Source organism: Pteropus alecto, unplaced genomic scaffold (assembly GCF_000325575.1).
Source record: "Pteropus alecto unplaced genomic scaffold, ASM32557v1 scaffold25, whole genome shotgun sequence".
NCBI lineage: Eukaryota > Metazoa > Chordata > Mammalia > Chiroptera > Pteropodidae > Pteropus > Pteropus alecto.
Window position 1 is genome coordinate 21,481,671 of NW_006441955.1, and position 23,679 is coordinate 21,505,349.

Below are 23,679 nucleotides of genomic sequence, written 5' to 3' on the forward strand. Positions count from 1 at the left end.
CATTCCTGATTGCCTATTTATATGCATGCTCTTAGAATTCTCATTTGAGCTGACTGTAACATCTTATTAGTTCCCTTATTAATCAATGAGTTAAATAAAATCTTTGTCATGTTCATTTATATTTATATGAGTCATGGTTTTATGTTCTTAAAAAATATCCTTTGTGCAAAACGTGGTATTGTGTGTATGTATGTGTATATGTGTCTGTGTATACATATGTAAAATAGATATTATGTATGTGTGTAGATATATATGTATGTACACAATGGAATATTATTCAACTATAAGAAAAAGGAAATATTACTACTTGCTAAAACATGAATGGTACTTTATGGCGTTATGTGAAGTGAAATAAATCAGAGAGAGTAAGACAAATACTGTATGACTCCAATTATACGCGGAATCTAAAACAAACAAACAACTAAGAAAAATGCAAGCTCATAGATACAGAACAAATTGATGGTCACCAGAGATATAAGGGGAAGTGGGTGTAATAGGTAAAGGGGGTTAAAAGGTACAAACTTTCAGTTATAAAATAAATAAGTCCCATAGTGACTACAGTTAATACTGTATTGCATATTTGAAAGTTGCTGAGAGAATAAATCTTAAAAGTTATTATCACAAGAAAAAAATTGTAACTATATATTGTTACGAATGTTAGCTAGACCTAATATGGTGATCATTTTGCAATATGTACAAATATCAAAACATTATGTTGTATACCTGAAACTAATTTGTCATATGTCAATTATACCTCATAAAAAAAGCCTTTGACAACAAAGGAAATTTAAATTTACTAAATGTAGGTTAAAATATTTCAATCAGTACTTATTTTCAGAACCTCTTTTTGATTTAAAATTAAAAAAAAATCTTTATCATGGAACAATTTTAAAATATTTGCATTTGTTTGAGACAGTTTTGTCCAATGTATGTTCTGAGGATTAGTGTTCTATTTCTTAAAAAGAAGGTTCTGTGGTAAAATGTGTTTGTTTGTTTCTTATTTATGAGAACACTTTTATTTTTTTATCTTTATTTTTTACAATTTTTTATACCTATCGCACCTGGTCTTCCTAGGTGGTCTCCCATCCAAGTACTAACTAGGCCCGACCCCGCTTAGTTTCCAAGATCAGACCGGATTGGGCCGGGCGCGTTCACGGTGGCACAGCTATAGACTAAAATGTATGTTTAAAATGCAATGATTTTTTTTTCCTGGTAGGATTTCTAATGGTCTTTACCATGAAACTGTACACTGAGATTTAGAGGCCCTTTCTAGTCCAATTTAATGTTTCTTCAGCCATCGACCTTCAAATTTTCTCTTACAAAAACCTTCTGCAATAGGTAGAATAATATTCACTATCACCTTCTTCTCCTCTATATTACTTATTCTGAATTTTGCTCACTCTCTCCACCAAAAATGCTCTCCCTTGATATTTCTGCTTTTCCAAATTCTAATCAACAATTTTAAGTTTCCTACTCTACTCTTTGTAGTAATTCAAATACATGCTTTTATTTGCCAGGGGGTTGTCAGTTCTTAGAGGATCAGAATATCTTATTAATTTTTGTACGGGGGTATAGAGGAGAATTAAAATGAATGAACACTTTGATGTTAAGCTTTCTCTTTGAAGGTTTCCTAGATTACTCTCACCTATTTATTTAAACTTTAATTTCGTACCTTGATAGCTCTTGTACTATTGCTTGTGCTATTATTTCACTCTGGCACTCTTATTCCTTGATAACATCTCTCTACCTAGATTTTCAGTTTCTTGGACCCAAATGAACTGTTCCCCCAACTGGCATATTCAATAGTTGGAAGTGAATTACCATTTGAACGATTTGAACTCTAGGTAAGTACCTCTTAGTAGAAATGCCAGTGATCAAAGAGAGACAGAAAAAGAATGTGCCAAACAAACTTACTCCCATGAAATAAGCACTTGTTTTAAGATACCTATTCTGATGACTACTAAGGCTATATTCATATCTTGGTTAATTATATTTCTAGTATACATTTAATAATTTTGAATACCTTCATTATACAACTATTTAGAAAAAATGCATTGTTTCTCACTGCAATGGCTTCAATATTGAGTACAAATACATAAAAACACTTGCTCATAACAGAGGCTATTATGTGACCCAAATGGACTTATATATAACCATTACTAATTTAATAACTGGGATGTTTCTTCAATAGATAATTATTAAATAGATTTTGGAAATTAAGTGCTGTACTAGGCACTGAAGTGAAAAGACGGACCAAATTATCGTACAAAGGACTTCACAAGTTCACCTGATATAGGCCTTCGTATGATAATTGTTACAATAGAAATTTTAAAAAACTGCTATAGGAATGTTGCCAAATGAAAAGGACTAACAGACTGGAGAAGCAGTTAGGGAGAGATTAATAGTGAATGTACCGTTTCAACTAGTTGGAAAAAAAAAGGATGAATTTTGTCAGTAGTTGTACAGTTCATGCACTGCATGATGGGAGCAGAGAGGAATGAAACAGTCGTACTCAGCCAAACATCATCCACTAGTGTGTGTCTCCCTGCAGAAAAGAGTGTCTTCTTCTTCACATGTGGGTACTACCCTCTCACCAGTTTGAACACTTTAAAGTAAAATTTGTACAATAACACAGAGGCTTATATTGCATACTATGTCAACAACAGTAACATTGTGGGCTTATAGTGTCTTTTCAGAGTGCATATTGAGGAAAAAGGGGACAGTATCAGTAAGGTCACAGAGATAAGAAAGTACAAAGTTGGGTATGAAGTGATGAATAATTTAGTCTGTCTGGAGCAAAGAATGAGGCTAAGGGAAGAGGGAAGAGACTATAGCATAAAATATAAAAGAAGAGTCTAGATAGATGGGAATGGAGCATGATGTCTGAAATGCCACTCAGAGTAAATTAGATTTTATTTTGAAAGCAATTGCAAGGTATAAACACATTTGTGTAGGAAATTATATAATCAGAATATAATTTTAAAAGATGGTTGAAGTTTATAGACCGGAGAACAGATATGGGTGAAGAAAGGATGGGGAATGGAGATAGAGGCCTCAACTGAAAGGAGAATGAATACTTTGGAGGAATTATGAGGGTCTGAAGTAGTATAAGAGAAGTGGGATTGAAAAAGACGACTCCTTTTAGAAGTAAAATGAATAGGGAAACATGTTAGATCATCGCAATGAGAGAGACTGAGTGTAAAAGACTGAAGTTCCTAGCGCTGGGTAGGAGGCCAATAATGATGCCCATTTATAATAACAACCATTAATAAAGCATATTTTATTGGATAAGGGTGGGGTTAAGGGAAGACAGAATTGTTCTATTGTCTCATTTTTGGTAATAGGTTAGGATACATTTCTCCTTTTTTGTTGTTTCTATTTTCCAAAGTATATTATACCATGTTATAAAGTATTTATTAGATCTCAACATTTAGTATGAATGTTCAAAACACATTGACTTAAAAGCTTATATCAAAATTGTACCTACCTAAAACCCTTCATGTGTTTACGTAATTCCTTTAGATATTTTTCATTTTCCAGTTTTTGCCGAACAACCAGACTTTTCTCTCTTAAGACATCCTCTTGCTTCTTCAGTCTGTCCATTTTAATTATACCTTTGGCCAAAATAGCACGCTCATTATTTAAGTTTTGAATTAATAAACGTTCCTCAGCCTTTTGTTTTTTTTCTTCTAGAAACAAAGCTCTCCTCTCTCTAACTTTTTCAAGGTAGTTGAATTTGTCCTGCCAAAGTTGTTGTAAGCCATACTGAATTGTGAAATTATCTTTTACCGTTCGTCTTTGTGCAGTGTATTTTTTCTTACTTGAAGATTCTTGAACAGTTAAACTAACTCTTTCTTGGGCATCTTTTGCCATGGTAACAGCCATTACTTTTTTTTCATGACTTTCCTGCTTCTTTTGTTCTGAATAATATTTATCAATATCATAAAGTGTTTGGAGTTTTATACCAGTTTTTTGTGTTGTAAGAAACTTTCTTATATTCTTCTCCAAAAGCTTGTCTTTTTTTTTAATTACTTTTTTTTGATGAGTGGTAGAAAATGGCTGCGCATATGTAGAAAAATAATCTTGTTCTTTCTCTTTCAATACCGTAGCATACTTCGACGAATCTGAAGGATGAATGGGCAGTTTGAACACTGATATCCTAAAACTGGCATCCAATTCTTCATCTTCAGTTTCATTTTCAGACTTCTGATCTACATTGCACAGTAGACAAATATAATACATTATACAAGTGTTAAGCACAGTTTATTTTCTGTCCCATTTGTTTTGAAAGCTACATTAACAAAGTTCACAAGAACCTGTTATTTACCTACATTAAGAAGCATTTTTCCCAACTGATGTTCCTTTTCAATTTGTGATTTAATAGTGATTTTGGAAAGAAAAATCACTATTGAAACATTTTAACACAGAAATGCACTGATTCCCATATTTCCTGCATTATATCTCTCAGTTATTTAACCTGCACCAATTCAATAGCAGTATTTTATCTTATACTTATTCATACATATTATTTTTACATATAGTTATATTTGCAAAGGACTTTGTAATGTTTTATCTTGTTTTTCTTAACTTTGGTAATAGCTGCCAATTAATAGATGCCATCATTGTTTTTCCCTTCACTGGACACACAAATAAAACAAATTTCTCAGCCTCTTTTGCTATTATGTGTGGCCATGAGACTAAGTCCTCTCTAGCAGAGAGTGGGCAGAAGTGATACATGTAATTTCTGGTCTAAAGCTATTAAGAAACAAATGTGCCCCTTATGAATATTCTTTCTTTTTCTGACCTACTGCACAGAGATGAGGATAAGGCCCTAGAATATGGTAGATTCACAAGGTGGGAGGACCTTGGTCCCCTGAATCACTGCTTGAAAAGCTACTCACTGATCAAGATTATTTAACTGACTCTTATGGAAGCCAGAAACAAATGAAAATTATGTTTGAGTAAATATATATTTCTAGGTCAATTTTTCTTATCACAGCCAACCTAACTAATAATAACTTGAATCACATTGTTGCTCATATATTTATTTTCTGACAAACTTACTGACGAACTTAGGATCAGGTGGCAAATACAGGTTAAAAAAGTCATAATCATTAATCTTAGGAAAAGATGCTTCCCATGTTCGACTAATTCCCTCTATCTATTAAAATTACATCCCTGATAACTCTGGTTTACATTTTATCTTTTCTAATAGAAGATTCTCTTAAGGTCTTCATATGTTAAAATGTCAAATCTAACAGCTGAGACTTTATACAAGTTAAGATGGCCATGAAGAAGGGCAGGGCCTGTGGTCTAGGCAGGCAGTAGGGAAAAAAAGAGAATTTCTGATGTTGACATTCCTGTGGCCTATAGTGAAAAATCCTAGGCATGATTTTCTACTAGAGACCTCAAGGATGTCAACACCAGAAAAGTGTCTAGAACTAAGCAGAAAATCAAATCTAGTAAGTAAAAATGGTAATCCATCAGGATACAAAGGCAGTGTCCAGAAATAACTATTATGAGTTTGGGTCCAAAGCAAGCCACCAGAGATACAGAAGGACAAAAGCTAGAGTTTCAGGTCTAGATTAAAAAGGGTGTGGTCTCAGGCAACTACCTAGATACATTACTGTTTTTGTAATTTGATTTTATGTGTAAACTTTGACACAGAAAAGCTGACCAAGGATAAAAGATTAAGAATAGAAAACATAAAACTAGTAAGTTACTAAAAGTTCTTGTCACCAATTCCAATTTGTATGGTGGTGGGAGGGTTTTCCCATACCACCATGTAATGCTCTGACACCAGCTGGGTGTCCTATGATTCAACAAAATTCTGATATTACCTACTTTGAGATAGGGTCAGATCCCACAGGTTAAGGGCTCAGTCCTAGAAGACTGTGCACCCTGCTTCAGACATCAATTGCAAGTCCAGGTTATCACCTGTGCTTCTGACAAATCAGGTATAGACTGCAAGTTCCACCAACCCCCTTCTTGGGTTCAATTAATTTGCTAGAGTGGCTCGCAGAACTCAGAGAGACATTTTATTTACTAGACTGCTGGTTTACTATAAAAGGATGTAACTCAGAAATAGCCACAAGGAAGGGATGCATAGGGCAAGGTACAGGGAAAGAATAAAAAGCTTCCATGCTCTCTCAAGTGCATCACTTTCCCCCAAATCTCCAGGTGTTCACCAACCTGGAAGCCCTCCGAACTCAGTCCTTTCGTTTTTTTATGGAGGCTTCATTACATAGGCACAATTAAATAAATCATTGTCCATTGGTGACTGAACTCAATCTCTAGCCCCTATATCCTCCCCAGAGGTTAGAGTGAAATCTTCACTCTAATCGCATGGTTGGGTTCCTTGGCAACTAGTTCCTATCCTTAGGCATGGTCCAAAAGTTACCTCACTAACACAACAAAAGACATCTTTGTTGTTCTGCTCTCATCACTTAAAAAATTCCAAGGATTTTAGGGGCTCAGTGCCAGAACTGGGGGAAAAGACCAAATATATTTTTGTTATAAATCATAATTTCACAGTAATCAATACATGTTTGCTTCTTAATAGTTTAATGTAAATAAGTCTGGCCTTTTCAGTGAAACTTGAGGCTCTTTGAAGACAGAAACAGTACTTTTTTTGTATATACTAACTACACTTATTTTGTGGCTAATGATTCAGATGTCTCTGATTTGTTGGTTGAACACAATAAACATTAGCACTGTAAAGAGTCTCCCAATTTTCTTCTTTGCTTCCAGAATCAGTGCTTCAAGACATCACTCATTGTGATAAGATTTATATTCCTTCATGCCACGCCTTCCACCCATATAAAGAAAAACAAAACATTCATGGTCATCCTCCTACTGGATGAAGGATAGTTTGACCTCTAAGCCTGGGATCCCAGGTAAAGAGCTTCATTTTTATCCCTACACATGCACCACACCTTCCCATCTTTGGGCCTTTGTTTATTTTATGTATTTTATGTTTTGTGCAGTACGTTATTTTCTCTATCTACATATGTTCAAATTCTACCTATTCTTCAAAGAATTTTCACTTGTCATCTTTCTTTGTTCTTTAAACAGGAATTGATATATATTTTTATCAATCAGAATTCATAACATTCCATATATATTAAAGCTCTATGTAGTAATTCTTAGCCATTGTAGCAAGCTATACATAAGATTCTAAAGAACTTGTCTAAATTTTCTTTGATCCTTCATTCCTTGTACCCAGTCTATTATTTTGCAGAGAGTCGGTTTTCTTTTTCTTTTTTGGGGGGCAGAGGGGAGGGAGGTGGGTGGGAGAGAGGCTAGGAGTGAGTAGGTAGTAGAATTAACTAAATAGTAGATGCCAATAAATTATTTGTTGGATGTATGAGTAGACAAGTAGAAGAGTGAATCTGTTGCTCAAGATCGATATCCTTGTATATTGGTAAAAGTCTAAAATTTAAAGATAGCATGCCTGGATTTGAATGCTAGTTCTACTACTTACTATGTGATTGGTGTAGGCATGTTGTTTAATTCTCTGGCCTTCAGTGTGCTCACTGTAAGATGGATATAATAATATCCAATTTATAGGGTTCTTATAGAATTAAATTAGTTAATAAAACATAAAATGACAAAGTATGATATACAAGTATTAGAACAATGCCTTACAAAGAGTAAAAGCCATATGTTAGTTGCTATTACTTTTTCATTATATTTACTATGGAATACAAGAAGCTTATCTTATCTTCTTAATTCACATCAAAAGCACAGTGTTCAAATAGCCACATCATTTAGTAATGAGTGAAGAAAATACAGCAAAGTATTTTTGTCACACTCCTCAACATTCACTGGGACGTGAAGCACATAATATACATATTTTGTTTCATGATTGCATAATTTGTTTCATTTGTTACTGTAAAAATAGAAACCAAATGATGAAAGTGCTCTCATCTTTCCATAACCAAATTAATAAACCTGTCTATCTGTTCATGCACCCTCTTCTTTTACCCTGATACAATGAAGAAAGCACCCTCACTTTCAGCAGGGGTGAAATTATTCACATGTACATTGGCTTTAACCTCCTTTGCCTTTGCTTCTATAATTATCTTAACTTTCTCCTTTATCAACCTCTCCCTACTGGCTCATTCCCGCCACTGTTATAAACCACCATAACCACCAATGGAAAGCACTACTACCTTCCCTCAAACCCCATTATCTTCTAGCTACCATTCTATTTTTCCTGTTCATTTTTAAAGTAAAAACCATTGAGGGTTGTCTCCTCATACCATCTCTTTTTCTTCACCTTCTATTAACTTTTCAGCTCATTCAGATATGGGTTTCACTTCCACTGTTCTGACTCAACTGTCAAAACTCTTCCTACTAAAGCTTTCTATGGTGATAGATTCAAAAGACATTTTTTTTTTTTCCTGGTGCAGTCTTTCTTAAATTCTCAATGGCATTTAATACCAGTTAATTATTTCTCTTTCTTGAAACTTTTTTTTTTTTCAGATTCTCTGATTTCCAGATTCTCTGAAGTTCCCATGCTTTTTCTTTTAGCTTTCTGATTACTCCTTCTTAGTTGTTTGTAGACTCCTCCTTTTTAAATAAATCTCTAGAATACCTGACTTGATGATATGAGGTCCCTTTCTCAAGTCTCTTTACCTCTCTCCTTAAGTGAATCATGTTCATGGCTTTAAATATCTATCTCTGTATTAATAACTCTCAAATTTACCATCTCCCCTTAGAAGTTTTATAGGTATTTTTCAAACTTGGCAAGGTTTTTTTTTTTTTGCTACCAAAAGTCACTTCCCTCTAAAATCAGCCTTATCTCGGCAAATGAAACTAATAGCTTATTCCTTCCATATCAGTTTTATCAATTAGTCCTATAAATTTTACCTCAAATACGTAGCTCAATTTCACTTAATTTTCTCCATTTTCTTGCCATCACCCTACTTCAGGTTTCTATTAACACTTACTTAAACTATTGTAATGGTTTACATAGTTACTGCATTTCCCAATACATAATATACTTCGTTGCCCACAAAGATATCTTATAACTGTGTCTTTATATGCCCTTGTGATAAAATTCAAACTCCTTGCCATAGTCTACAAAGCCCTGTATGCTTTTACACTTGTTTACTTACCCACTACAATCTTCCAACTACTCCTATCAGCATTTACTATGCTGCAGTCAAGACATGAATGATTTGTGGGGTAATTCCCAGGCATGATTTTTGAGTGCCAGAACTAGAAATGTCAAAAGCGAGGTCAGCTCCTTTGATTCAGTTTTACAAGTGAAACGTTCAATGTGACTTAGTTGAATAATCTGTGGGTACTTACTATGAAGCAAGGTCTTCAATAAATGAAAATAGTTCTGGCTCTCAGGAATCTTATTATCAAAAAATAAATAAATAAATAAAAGGAATCTCATAGTCCAGTGGGGGAGGCAAATGATGTTAGGAAAAAAAGTATATACAGGAGCCTTGGAATGATAGGAAAAAAAAAAATTATTTCATCTGGGATAGGGTAAGTGGTTGTCTGCAAAAATATTTGGGAGAAGGTAACAGCTGGGTTTATTCTTAATGAGAGCCTTCATTTTATATTTGTATTACTTAAAGGCCTATGTTTTAGGTACATGGAAAAATTTAATGAATTTGCAAAAGTTATGTGTAAAAGAATAGTAAACAAGGCATTCTCAGGAAAAAAGAGTTTGATAATCAAAGATGAAAAAAAGATATAAAAAAAGAACAATATGGAAATTTGGTTTTATAAAATATAAACTGAGCAGCTGTTAATAGCAGCTGGTTGCTAGAGACATCTAGTAGGCAGGTGGATACATGAGCCAAATCTAAAAGCTGGAAGAGAGGGTGGATCTGGAGATAAATATTTGGGAGCCAACAGCTGAGATTTTTAGGTAAAACTATAAATATAGTTAAGAAAAGACAAAAGACCTAAGGATGAAACCTTGGGGAACATCAACATTAAATATGTACATACTAGGTAAGCCAAACTTTAAGAAGAAAAAATAATCTGTGGCTATAGCCTTTTAATATGTAAGTCTCTAAAGAAATCACTACATGTAAAGTGACCCCAGTTTGCCATGTATTATCCCAGTTTATGCCTATTGTCCTAGTAAAGTTTATTAACAGCGACTGCTTTCAGTGTCAAAGTGACCATCTGGAAGACATTTTGGCTAAAGGAACACCACCCAATAATAGATAAGAAACAAAAGAGTAACACTGTGCTGTCTGCATCATATTAAGATAGATAAAGATCTTAGTGCAGTGTCCAAGACTTGGTAGATATATAACAAACGCTTTTGTTAAAACATGGGTTAAGAGATTTCCCAGGCTCTATGGGTGCTACAACCAGGCCTATTTTGTTCACCACTGTATACTAAGCACTTAGAAGAATGTCTGGTGCATGACAGGCTTTCAATAAATATTTGCCTAATAAATATTTTTTTCTAGAGACAGCTAAGCCAATTCAGGGATACTTTTCAATTTGGGTTGTGGGATGCTGATAATGAACTTATACTTCCATCTTTGGCCCCCTCAGTTCCCATTATTTCCTTTAAGAACCCTACACTTCAAATATAATAGTCACAACTTCACCACAGGACTTAGGGACTTTTATTCTTATCTTTGGCTTATGCTGTTCCCGCTTGTTTGAAAGACCCTATTTACACCACCATCTGTAAAAAAAGATTATTCACTTTGAATAACATGAATGCTATTATTTCTTGAGCCCTTACCAAGAAGTAGCTACTAGACTTACTTCTTTACATATATTTACCATTTATTTTAATATTCATTACCTTATAAGGTAGATATTATTGACCACTAATACAACAATACTTAAATTTTCTGAGCATTTGTTATATGTCAAATTATTCTGAGTCCTTTAAACAAATTATCTCATTTAGTCTTCTCAATACTCTTATGAGGTAGGTACTGTACTATTTTTATCTTCATTTTCAGATAAAGAAACTGAAGGTAAGGAAGTAGCCAATATGCTGGAGTAAGATCTTAACATCTGACTAACATCTTGCTGAAAAAAAAAACAACAACAACAAATATCTAAGGACTTGGATAACTAACAAAAGTAAGCAAATTTTAATAGCCCGTTAAAACAAAAGCATCAACATTCATAACAAAATCCAGAGTATCACAATATAACATTTGTGATGCCCACATATAATCCTAAACATGTAATATAAATCAAATATAAATCAAAATTATATCGTGAAGGATACCACTTCACATAAAATACAGAAATAACACAATCATATAGGCCATTTAGTTTCTTCCTTTCTGTACTTTATGTGAAGTGTTACAGTATCAAGAAAATTGTGCAAAGTTAAAGGTTTATAATTCCTAGAGAAAATAAACATATGTAAATAGGTTCAACTAAAAAATCTAACAGATAAATTAAAATGGATTATAAAAAATATTTGAATGGAAAAGACCAGGGAAAAGAAACAGAAGAACAAAAAATTGAAGACATGTAACAAAAAAAAGCAGAAAACAAATAATAAAACGGTCCTGGATGAAACAGGATCAGTTTCCTTACAAGAAGAGACACCAGACAACTCACTTTCTCAATCTTTCCATGAACATGCACTAAAAAAAGTCCACGTGAACACACGGCAATATGGTTGCCACCTACAAGTCAGAAAGATAGGCCTCACCATTAATCAACTAGGCTGGCACCCTGATCTCAGACTTCCAGCCTCCAGAATGTGAGAAAATAAATTTTTGTTGTTTAAGCCACCTGGTCTGTGGTGTTTTGTTTTGGAAGTATGAGACGACTCCTACAAAAGGAGTACCCATCTCTTCTGAATTCCTAAGCACAGTTCCTCAACTGACATGCAGTGGCACACTGGCATGTTGCTGAATAATGGGAGTGCTCAGAGACACTGAATAACCTGATGGGGATGGTGTTGCTACAGCCTCTGGCTTCCCTCTTGACATGAATTTTACCTAGAGTTATCAAGAGTCTTTGAAGATCAAGTGGGGTCTGACATACTATTTACAATCATGGCAGTAAAGGGGGGGCTCAGGAGGTGGTCCATCCCTTGGAAATGTACTTAAGCAGTGAGTTAAGTGTGTTGTTTACTACTAATAAGAGAATCATGAAGTAGGTGTTTTAAAAGCACAGCATAAAGTCCAAGGTGTAGCCAATCTGGGGTGGGGGCTCCCAAATCAAGACTACACATGTATCAGATACTTCAATCCATTTTTTGGTTAATATACATTTTTAATGATATTCTGCCTAGCAACAGTGTGGCCACTCTTCTGTAAATTTATTATTTTGAAACAGAAATTTAATTATATTTGAAGTCTGTTCACATTTTCACACACACACACACACACACACACACACACACACACACAAATGCACATACATACAAAGACACAATCAATGTTACATTTGTCAATGAGAGAAATTAGAAAAAAATCCTTTGACTATTGGAAATGTCTGAATGACTATAAAAATTGTGTAATATTTGTATCAATTATTCAGCTTAAGTTACTTGTTACTGGAGACTATGAAGACTTATGTAAGATTGCCATTAAAATTTGGTGTATTAGTTCCCTATTGCTACTTAAATTACTCTAAAACATAAAGGCTTTAAAACAAGAAACATTTATTATTTCACAGTTTCTCTGGGTAAAAAACTCAAGAGTATCTTAGGTGGGTGGCTGTGACTCAGTTTCCCAATGATGTTATAGTCAAGATATCAGCCAGGGTTGTGGTCACCAAAAGTTTGACTGGAGTGGGAAGATTCCATTCCACAATGGCTCATCCACATGACGATTGACAAAGATCAAAGTTCCTTACTGTTGTTGGCAGAATGCTTCAGTGTCTCGCCCTGTGCGCCTTTCAAAAGACCTGCTTGGTATATGTTTCAGTGTCTCTAACATGGCAGCTGACTTCTGCCAGATCAGCTATCCACCAGAGAGAGCCCAGAGCAGGACACAATATCTTTTATGATCTAGTCTTGTGAGTCACACACCATCTCATTTGCCAAATTCTATTCATTATGTGTAAATCACTAAATCTACACTACTGTGGAGGAGAATTAGACTATTTTTTGAAGGGAAGAATGTGGACATTAAAATCACTAAATCTAATATAAAAATTTTATGTTCATGGAAATCAAGCTCAAGTTCATTAATGAAATAGTTGTAAAGACTTTATTAGTAGTGTTATATAAACTCAATAGTTGGTATCTAACAATTTATGTTATTTTTATTACTATAATTAAATAAAATGAATGGAATATAAATATATATTTTCTACTAATTATAAACTTTTGTTTTAATCTAGCATACTTGAAAAAAATCTTATTGATCTGTGCCATGCCTGGAAAAAATTGGAAACACTGTCTTATAATAGTGGTATAAAACCCACTCATATAGTTTATAGAGAATTCTGTTTGTGCTTTAGCAGCTCATCTTAATTCCTGGGGTAAATTTTACTTTTAGGAGAATAGAGAATATGTCTTATGTATCTCTGTACCCTCTATTATAGTTAGCATAGTGTTCTGTATTTTTGGTATTCAATTTTAAAAATTCAACTATTTATTTAGTATGAATATTTATACTGAGAATTTTTAAGCTATATATTGTACTTTTAAATATATTATTTTTTTCTCAAAGACTGCGTTTATAAGAAAGTCAAGAGTTACACTACAAGATTTAGGTACAGCAGAGGAACGAACAATTTGAAATAGCTGATATGTACTTCTTTTCTCATTCTGTTAACTTGTTCCTTTTTCCTTTTCCCTCTCTGACATCTTTCATCTGCTTATTTCCCTATAGCCTTTTTGCTTCACCTTTCCTGTCTTAACTGACAATGGCATCAAGAATCTTTATTAGATGCATCTCACAGAATTAAGAGCCAAAACGGTGAATATAATAAGACAGGAGTTTGCAAGTGAATTTTCTTTACAAACAAGTATAAGGTCTACATGTGTAATAATTTGGCATCAGTGATATTTTTTTTCTTTTTCTTTTACATTATTATAAGACAAGAATAATAATCATAAAAGCCATACACATACAACTTGAAATCTAAGAGGTAGATTGGTGATCTGATATAAGCAGCTTCTATGATTTGGAGTGGTTCAATAGCCAGCCAGTAAAAACTTTTATAATAGGCCCCAAAATACTACTCATATTTGTGAATTAGGAAATTGACAATAAGTAGAACCCAAATGAAAAGGGCTAAAGACTACCTATCTATATATATAAGGCAAGCAATACTATAAGTGGTGCCACCTTTGGATATGAGTGACATTGACATAAAATAATGCAGTCAAATCACAGTTCAAATAGAAAAGGAAAATGTGACATGAGGTAATTGATACTTCATCTCTGACCAAAGATTACCAAATGCCTAGGCAAGAGATAAGATGATGTATATTTTCCAAACATTGCTTGACACTGCTATAAAATTATTCTTTTACCTAAATTGCCGAGTCATATAAGAAAATAATTTATAAAATTATAATTAACTCTTCTTTTGTATAACAGTTTTTAATTTAAAAAATGGATTTGGCTACTTGAATTATAGGCTTAGAAATAACAATTACTTAGCCACTGATTTAAAGAGTAGTCATAACATTGTAGAGAATAAGGTATTGAAAGCAGTAGCTTCTTACACATTTAGTCTGAAAGAGTGGAACAGAGTATTGGAATCCTGGCTGGAAATTGGGTACACACATAGGTGTTCCCAGAAACTCTGGGATGAATTCTTAATAGATCAGAAGCCATATGACACATAAAATTAATTAATTAGTCTTTCTGCCTTCTGCCTATAAAAGAAATATTTAACAAATTACAACTATTAAGCAAATAATATGAAAATCAAAAACATCTCCCATGCAAAATTCATGCTAGCTTTTTAAAAAATGTTACTATGAAAAAATAGAAAGGGATCTGCCCATTAAACAATCCTTGAGTAAAATATTGGAGCTATAATTGGATGTCATGCCTGCCAATGATTTCTGTTGCAAAATATGTTATAGAAAAGCCTGGAAACTTCCATGCTTAGAAATAGATTTTCCACTCAGAGGAAATATTTTGTATCTAACATATCCTTCTCCCCCTTAAACCCCCACCCCCGCCTAGGGTCAGACATGCTCAGAGTGTTTTGTTTCTTTGTTTTCTTTTTCTTTTTCCTGTTTCTTGAGTGGAGGGCTGAAAAGAGTGTACAGAAACACAAAATGATAAAATGCTCTTTAATTTTATTTTGGTAAATAATAAAGGGACACAAAATAACCTTTGGATAGGTCTCTGTCTTAGTGTCTTAAAATGTCTAACTCATTGTCTTTTTTAAAAAGCACAGAGTTAGTCTATCATGTTACTGGTCTTTTCTTTCAACTTGAAGACCCCCATTTAGCATTTCTTATAAGGAAGATCTAATGGTGATGAACTCTCAAAGCTAATATCATACTCAATAGTGAAAAACTAAAAGATGTTCCTCTATTATCAAGAACAAAACAAGGATGCCACTTCTGTTCAACATAGTACCAAAAGTCCTAGCCAGAGTAATTAGACAAGAAAAAGAAGTAAAAGGCATACAAATTAGAAAGGAAGAAGTAAAATTGTTCCTGTTTGTAGAAGATATAATCTTACATCTAGAACTCTAAAGATTAACCCTCTCCCCAAAAATGGTCAGAACTAACAAATTCAATAAAGTGGCAAGATACAAAATCAACATACAAAAATCAGTTTTATTTCTATACACTAACAACAAACTACCTGAAAAAGAAATTAAGACAATAATCCCTTTGCAACAGAACCAAAAGAATGAATTCTTAGGAATATATTTAAACAAGCAGGTGAGAAATCTTTACACTGAAAACATTAAGACACTGATGAAAGAAAATGAAGGAGATATAAATAGAAAGATATCTTCTGCTCATGGATTGAAAGAATTAATATTTTTAAAATGTCTACACTACCCAAAGCAATCTACAAATTCAGTGGAATTCCTATAAAAATCTTAATGACATTTACAGAAATAATAATAAAAAAAAACACTACGATTCATATGAAATCACAAAAGACAAAAAATAGGCAATTCAGTCTTGATAAAAAATAAACCTATAGCCATCATACTCTCTGACTTCAAAATATATTATAAAGCTACTAATATTAAAGTAGTAAGGTACTAGCATACAGACATCCAGACCAATGAAAAAGAATAGAGAGCCCCAAAATAAATCCAAACATTTATAATAAATAAGGATGCCAAGAATATACAACGGGGAAAGAATGGTCTCTTCAAGGAATGGTGATGGGAAAACTGGATCAGCACATGCAAAAGAATGTAATTGGAACCTTATTTCATACTGTACACACACAAAAACTCACTTAAAATTATTAAAAATTTAAATGTAAGACCTGAAACTGTAAAAGTCCTAGAGAAAAATATAGGGGGAAAATTTTATGACTTTAGTCTTGACACTGATTTCATGGATATGACATCAAAAGCATGGACGACAAAAGCGAAAATAGACAAGTGGAATTACATCAAACCAAAAAGCTTCTGCACAGCAAAGCAAACAATCGACAGAGCAAAAAGGCAACCCACAGAATGGGATAAAATATTTGCAAACCATATATATCTGATAAGGGGTTAATCTCCAAAATATATAAGAAACTCATACGACTCAATGGTTAAAAAAGCTAATATTCCAATTTTTTAAAAATAATGTACTAAAGACTTAGATATTTCTCCAAAGAAGACATACAACTGGCCAATAGATATATAAAAAAATGCTGAATGTCACTAATCATTGGGGAAAATGTAGTCAAAACCACACATGTCACGATGGCTATTAACAACAATAACAAAAAACCCAGATACCATATGTTTTTGTTAGTGACAATGCAAAAACGGTGCAGACTGTGGAAAGGAATACGGAGGTTCCTTAAATAATTTAAAATAGAACTACCCTATGATCCAGCAATCCCACTTCAGGTATTTATCAAAAAGAACTGAAATCAGGATCTTGAAGATATATTAGCATTTCTATGTTCACTGTAGCACTATACACGAAAGCCAAAGTGTGGAAACAACCTAAATATTCGTCAACAGTAGAATGGATAAAGAAAATGTGGTATATACATACAAGGGAATATATTCGGCATTAAAAAAAGAAATTCTGCAATATGGGACAATATAAATGAGCCTTCAGGATATTATGCTAAGTGAAATAAGCCAATCACAGGAAGACAAATACTGCACGATTCGACTTACAGGAGTTATCTAAAATAGATATTTAGAATTTTTAATTGCTACTTGTGGTCATATTAGAGTTCATTTTTCTCTTTTTCTCATTTCTAAATTATTAATTTCTATTTCATTTCAATCATAATTCATCCTGATATGTTAATGATTCTTCTATTTTAATTTCTTTTTGATAATGTACCTAGTATGTCTAAGACTCTGTGAGCATTTATCCAATCTCAGATCTTGAATCTCAATTTCAATGTTTTATTAATATAACAGACACCAATTTCCCCTAATGGCAGCTACTTAAAATTACTTATGATCTCAATGAAGAACTTAATAGCTTTTAGCTTCCTAGAATCATTTCGATTTACCAATCTATTAATTCATCTATATATCCATCTTTCCACCCATCCATATTTTAGTAGCCTGCAAATTCAATTGAAATTCAATAATTACAACTATAAAAATTCTTCTTCAAACTCCTTCCAGTTCTTAATTGTTTTCCTCTAAATTTTAGTTTTCATTTAAGTTGTCTGAGAACTATTTGGTTTCTATAGAAGTGGGAAAAAATATTTTCTTTGCTAAACATAGCAATCAGATAACAAATGTATGTGAAATGTGCATATATAACACTGAACATTTGCTATGTGTAAGGTACTTCTGTAGATACAGTAGATGAGGCACTATGACAGGCATGATCCCAGGTCTCATGGAACTTCTATTCTAGTAGAATAAGGTGGGTAACAAACTCAGAAACAGGAAAATATTAAACAGGAGTAAGTGCTTTGATAAAAATCAGTAGAGTATAATGATAGTGAGTCTAGTAATTGTATCAAGTATACGAGAAATATTTTTAACAGAAAATTAAACTGAATCTCAAATGTAAATGACAAGAAGGAATACCCAGTGGAGAAAGTGTGGAAGAGTATTCTAGGTGAAAAGAGAACTCTGTAAGGACACTTAGACAGGAGTACATTTGGCCTGTAAGGGATACAGAGAAAAAGCAATTTTTGTTGGAACCCAGTGAACAAGATAAAGGTAGTGTGAGATGCGGTCAGAGTTAAGGCAGACGATATGAGTTATTGTGAGCCACAGAAAAAAGTTTGGATTTTATTATGAGATTTGGAGCTATCTAAATAGGGGAGTGACTATGATATATGATTTTATCATGAAGAAAATGGATTTAAATGTGGACAATATGAGTGTAAGGAGAGAAACTGGTTAAAAGCAACTACAGAGGCCAAGGCAAGATTGGATGGTGGGTAGGATTAGAGTGAAAGCAATGAAGTTGTATAGAAGAAGGATTTGGAATATTTTTTAAAGGCAAAGCAATAGGATTACTGATAAATTAGATCACAGAGGAGATAGAAAAAAAACAGGTAATCAAGGGTAAATGCTAACATTTTGGCTTGAGGAACCAGATGAATGGTGACATCATTTGTAGAGACAGGAAATACTGATGGAAAATCAGATTTCGTGAACCAGGTTAAATATTCTTACATGTATTACTGTTTCTGAAGTTCATAGCTTTCATATTCAAATACAAGCTAACACTTCACCGATATGTCATATTTAAATTCTTTATATTTAAAAAATCATTTTAATATTTCATTAATAGAATGAAAAAATATTTTATCCTAAAACTAAAAAAAATCACTTTTAACTATTTTTTCCATTTACATGATTACTAACAATACCTAGGGAAAAACTGAGAAAATTAAGACTTTTGTGCACTTTTCATTAATAATACCAGATGATTTTTGCGGCACAGCCATAATCTCCAAACACTGCATTCTTCAATTCAGGGTAACAATTTATTTATTTTTTTTCAAATGCAGTTTACTCTATGAAAAATAAATATTTGCTAAAAAGAAATTATCTTTATATTTGTACATCATATAAAATTCTCTATTTAAGAACAAAACAACTGCACCACATTATAATCAATGTATTTTCAATTGCCTCAGCAGTTTTAACTGTCACATGGAACTTTTAGAAATCACAGGAACACAGAAGCCAACACCATTTGTGGTCAACGGAGCTTGTTTGGTTCTAAATGCATTACAGATTTATGAGCCATCTGTGAAGACTATTTAAAATCAGTGCAGCTATGATCTAAACGTTCACAAATAGGTCTGAAACAGTTGCTCTCTTCAGCAAAACTCCCTGACACCTTAGCACAAGCAGATGGTTTTGTGTGGTAAATAGGCTTTGAGGAAGCTTTGAGTTCAGGTGAACCAAATATACATATAACAAGACAATCTGATTAATGAAATGGGAAAAAATGCCTCCGATAAGGAGCTAATATCCAAAAAATAAAAAGAACTCATATAAGTCGACATTAAAAAAAAATCCAATTAAAAAATGGGTAAGGGACCTGAACAGACACTTCTCCCAAAAAGACATACAAATGGCCAACAGAAATATGAGAAGATGCTCAACTTCACTAGCTATTAGGGAAATGCAAATCGAAACTACAACGAGATATCACCTCATACCTGTTAGAATGGCTGTTATCAACAGGACAAGTAATAACAAGTTTTGGAGAGGTTGTGGGGCAAAAGGAACCCTCATACACTGCTGGCTGGAAGGTAAACTGCCGCAATGCAAAACGGTATGGAATTTCCTCAAAAAACTAAGACTAGAATTACTATATGACCCAGCAATCTCAGCTTTTTTTTAACGGTGATGAAAATGATCTTGAATGAGGCAGTCATGATCATTGCACTGCCTTGTGTTTAAAAGTAACTAAAAACATAGAATTTTAACTTTTTCTGCGTTTCATTTTAAATTGATTTTATTTTTTAGAGCAGGTTTAGGTTCACCACAAAATTGAGTAGAAAGTTCGGAGTGTTCCTATATATCTGCTGTCTTGACACATGCACCACCACCTCACCCACTATTGACATTTCACACCAGAGTGTTAAATTTGTTATAATCCACGAAACTACACTGACACAATATTATCGCTCAAAGCCCATAGTTCACATCAGAGTTCACTCCTGTACAATCTTTAGTTTTGGATAAATATATAATGGCATGTATCAATCATTAGAGTATCATATAGAATAGTTTTACTGCCCCCTCAGAATCATCTGTGCTCCACCTATTCATCTCTCTCTCCCTTTTAATGCCTGACAACCATTGATTTTTTTTTTTTTTGTCTTCAGTTTTGCTTTTTTCAGAATGACATGTTGTTGGAATCATACAGTATTGCTTTTTTACACTTAATAATATGCATTTGAGTTTCCTCCATGTCTTTTCATGACTTGATAGCTTATTACTATTTATTGAATAATATCCCACTGTATAGACATACGAAGTTTTACTTAGCCATTCGCCTACTAAAGGACTTCTTATTTCCAAGTTTTAGCAATTTTGAATAAAGCTGCTATAAACATGCATGTGTAGGTTTTTGTGTGGACATAACTTTTCAACTCCTTTGAGTAAATACCAAGGAGTCTGATTGCTAGTTTATATGATAAGACTATGTTGTTTTGTGAGAGTCCTTTAATAGGTGAATGAATAAACTGCCAAAATGTCTTCCAAACTGGTTGTACCATTTTGCATTCATACTAATAATGAGAGTTCTTTTTGCTCCACATCATCGCCAGCATCTGGCTTTATCAGTATTTTGGATTTTGGTCATTCTAGTAGGTGTATGGTGGTATCTCATTATTTTCATTTACATTCTGCAATGGCATATGATGTGAAATATCTTTTCATGTGTTTACCATCTGTATATCTTTTTTGGTGAGGTGTGTATTAATTATTTGGCTCATTTTATAAGTCAGGCTATTTGTACTTTTATTGTTAAATTTTAGAGTGGTTTGTGTGTGTGTGGGGGGGGCGGGTAGAGCGATAATAGTCCATCAGATTTGTCTTTCAAAGATTTTCTCCCAGTCTGTGGCTTTTCTTTCCTTCTCTTGACATTGCCTTTCACAGTCCTCTACCTTTGTACTTCCTCAATATTTTATTGGCTATTCTGGCCTGTCCATATAAAATTTAGAATCACTTTGTCAGTGCACACAAAATAACATGTTGGGATCATGACTGGGATTGTATTACATCTGTAGGTCAAGTTGGTATTTTAATATTGTATCTTTCTAGCCATGAACATGAGATATTTCTCTATTTATTTAGTTCTTATTTGATATCTCCTCAGTTTTAGTTTTACTCATCTAGACCTTGCGTGTGTGTATATATTTCATTTGGAGGGTGCTAATGTAAATAGTATTGTTTAAATTTCAAGTTCCACTTCTTCATTACTGGTATATAGGAAATTGATAGAATTACCCTTGTACCCTGCAACCTTGTTATTACCACTTATTAGTCCTAGGATCTTTATTGTTTATTTTCTGTATAGACGATCATGTTATCTGCAAAGACAGCTTTATTTCTTCCTTTCCAATCTCTATATTTTATATCCTTTTCTTGTATTATTGCATTAGCTAGGACTTCAGGTATGACATTGAAAGGCAGTGGTGAAAGGGGGAATCCTTGCTTTATTTCTGATCTTTGTAGAAAAACTTCTAATTTTTCACCATGAAATATGAAGTTATTATAGCTTTTTGTATTTTTTTCAAAGTTGAGGAAGTTCCCCTCTATTTCTAGGTTTTTTTTTTTTTATAATGAATGTTTATCGAACATATTCTAATGCTTTTCCTGCATCTATTTACATGATCATGTGATTTTTCTTTCTTAGCTTGTTGATGTAATAGATTACGTTAATTAATTTTTGAATGTTTAACCGGTTTTTGATACCTGGCATAATTCCCACTTGGTCATGTTTATATTTCTTTTGCTGCATCATTGGATTCAATTTGGTAATATGTGTTAAGAATTTTTATATCTATGTTCATGAGATATATTGGTCTATAGTTTCCTTGTCTTCTTCTGGTTTTCTTATTAAGGTAATTTTTGTCACATATAATAACTTAGGAAGTATTCTCTCTGTCTCTACCTTCTGAAAGAGACTGTGGAGAACTGGTATGATTTTCTCCTTAAATGTTTGGTAGAATTGACCAATCTACCCATCTAGGCCAACTGCTTTCTGATTTAGAAGATTATTAAAGATCCAATTTCTTTAATAGATATAGGCTATAAGTTGTCTATTTCTTCTTGTGAAAATTTTGGCAGAATATGTCTTTCAGGAATTGGTCCATTCCATCTTAGTTATCAAATTTGTGAGCACAGAGTTCATAGTATAAATTTGTCATCCTTTCAATGTCCATGGGATCTGAAGTAATGTTCCCTCTCCCATTTCTTATATTAGTAACCTATATCTTATTTTTTAGCCTTCCTAGAGGCTTACCAATTTTATATATTTTTTCAAAGAACTGCTTTTTTGTTTTGATATTCTTCATTAATTTCCAGTTTTCAATTTCATTGGTTTCAGCTCTAAATGTAATCTCTTTTCTTCTTACTTTGAATCTGTTTTTTTGTTTGTTTGTTTTTTAGTTTCTTTAGGTAAAGTCCTAGATTATTTTCCTTAGGTCTTTCTCCTTTTCTAACATATGTATTTTTAGTGCTATAAATTTGCCTCTAAGCACTGCTTTTGCTGCATCCCAGTAATTTTGTTAAGTTGTATTTTCATTTTTATTTAGTTCAACATATTTTTAAATTTCTCTTGAGATTTATTCTTTGGCTCATGTGATATTTTGAAATATCTTGTTTAATTTCCAAGTATTTTGGATTTTCTAGCTATCTTTCTGTTAATATCTAGTTTCATTCCATTGTGGTCTGACAACAGATACTATAAACATTTCTATTATTTTAAATTTATTACTGTGTGCTTAATGGCTTAAAAAGTGTTTTATCTTGGTGAATGTTCCTTGTGAGCTTAAGTGTATTCTGCTGTTTTTAAATGAAGTAGTTGCGACACCCATAATATCCAGTGATTGACGGTGTTTTGTATTCAACTAGGTCCTTACAGATTTTCTACCTTCTCTATCTGTCCATTTCTGATAGAGGACTGTTGAAATCTCCGATTACAGTGGATTTATTTATTCTTGCTATTCTATCAGTTTTTGCCTTACATATTTTGATGCTCTGTTGTTAGGCATATAAATGTTAAGAACTGTTATACTTTCTTGGAGAAGTGACCCTTTATCATTATCTAATGTCCTTCTTATGCCTGATAACTATCTGTGGTCTAAAGTCTGCTCTGTCTATTAACAAGCCCACCAAAGACACTCTATTTCTGTCATAGTGTTTTTTATCTCTAGTATTTGTTTCTGGCTCTTTCTTGGAATTTCCATTTCTATGCTTACATTGGTCATCTGTACTTTTATGATGTCTACTTTATCAATTAGAGCCACTAGCATTTTAACCACATTTTTTTTAAAAAAATTGCTGCAACATCTCTGCTATATCTGAGTCTAGTTCTAATGTTTGCCTTGTCTTTTCAAATTGTATTTTTTTGACTTTTAGTATGTCATATATATATAT

The 23,679-nt window shown here is 33.1% G+C and overlaps 1 protein-coding gene across 3 annotated transcripts in view; it reads right to left on the reverse strand.

Annotated features, from left to right (window-relative positions):
- LRRIQ3 (leucine rich repeats and IQ motif containing 3) overlaps positions 1–23,679 on the reverse strand; it is a 151,128-nt gene that overhangs the window by 4,740 nt on the left and 122,709 nt on the right. For all 3 annotated transcript variants that reach the window (XM_025052118.1, XM_025052119.1, XM_025052117.1), the window contains one exon: positions 3,488–4,211. In XM_025052118.1, coding sequence (XP_024907886.1) covers positions 3,488–4,211 — 724 coding nt within the window. The remainder of the gene's footprint in view (positions 1–3,487; positions 4,212–23,679) is intronic.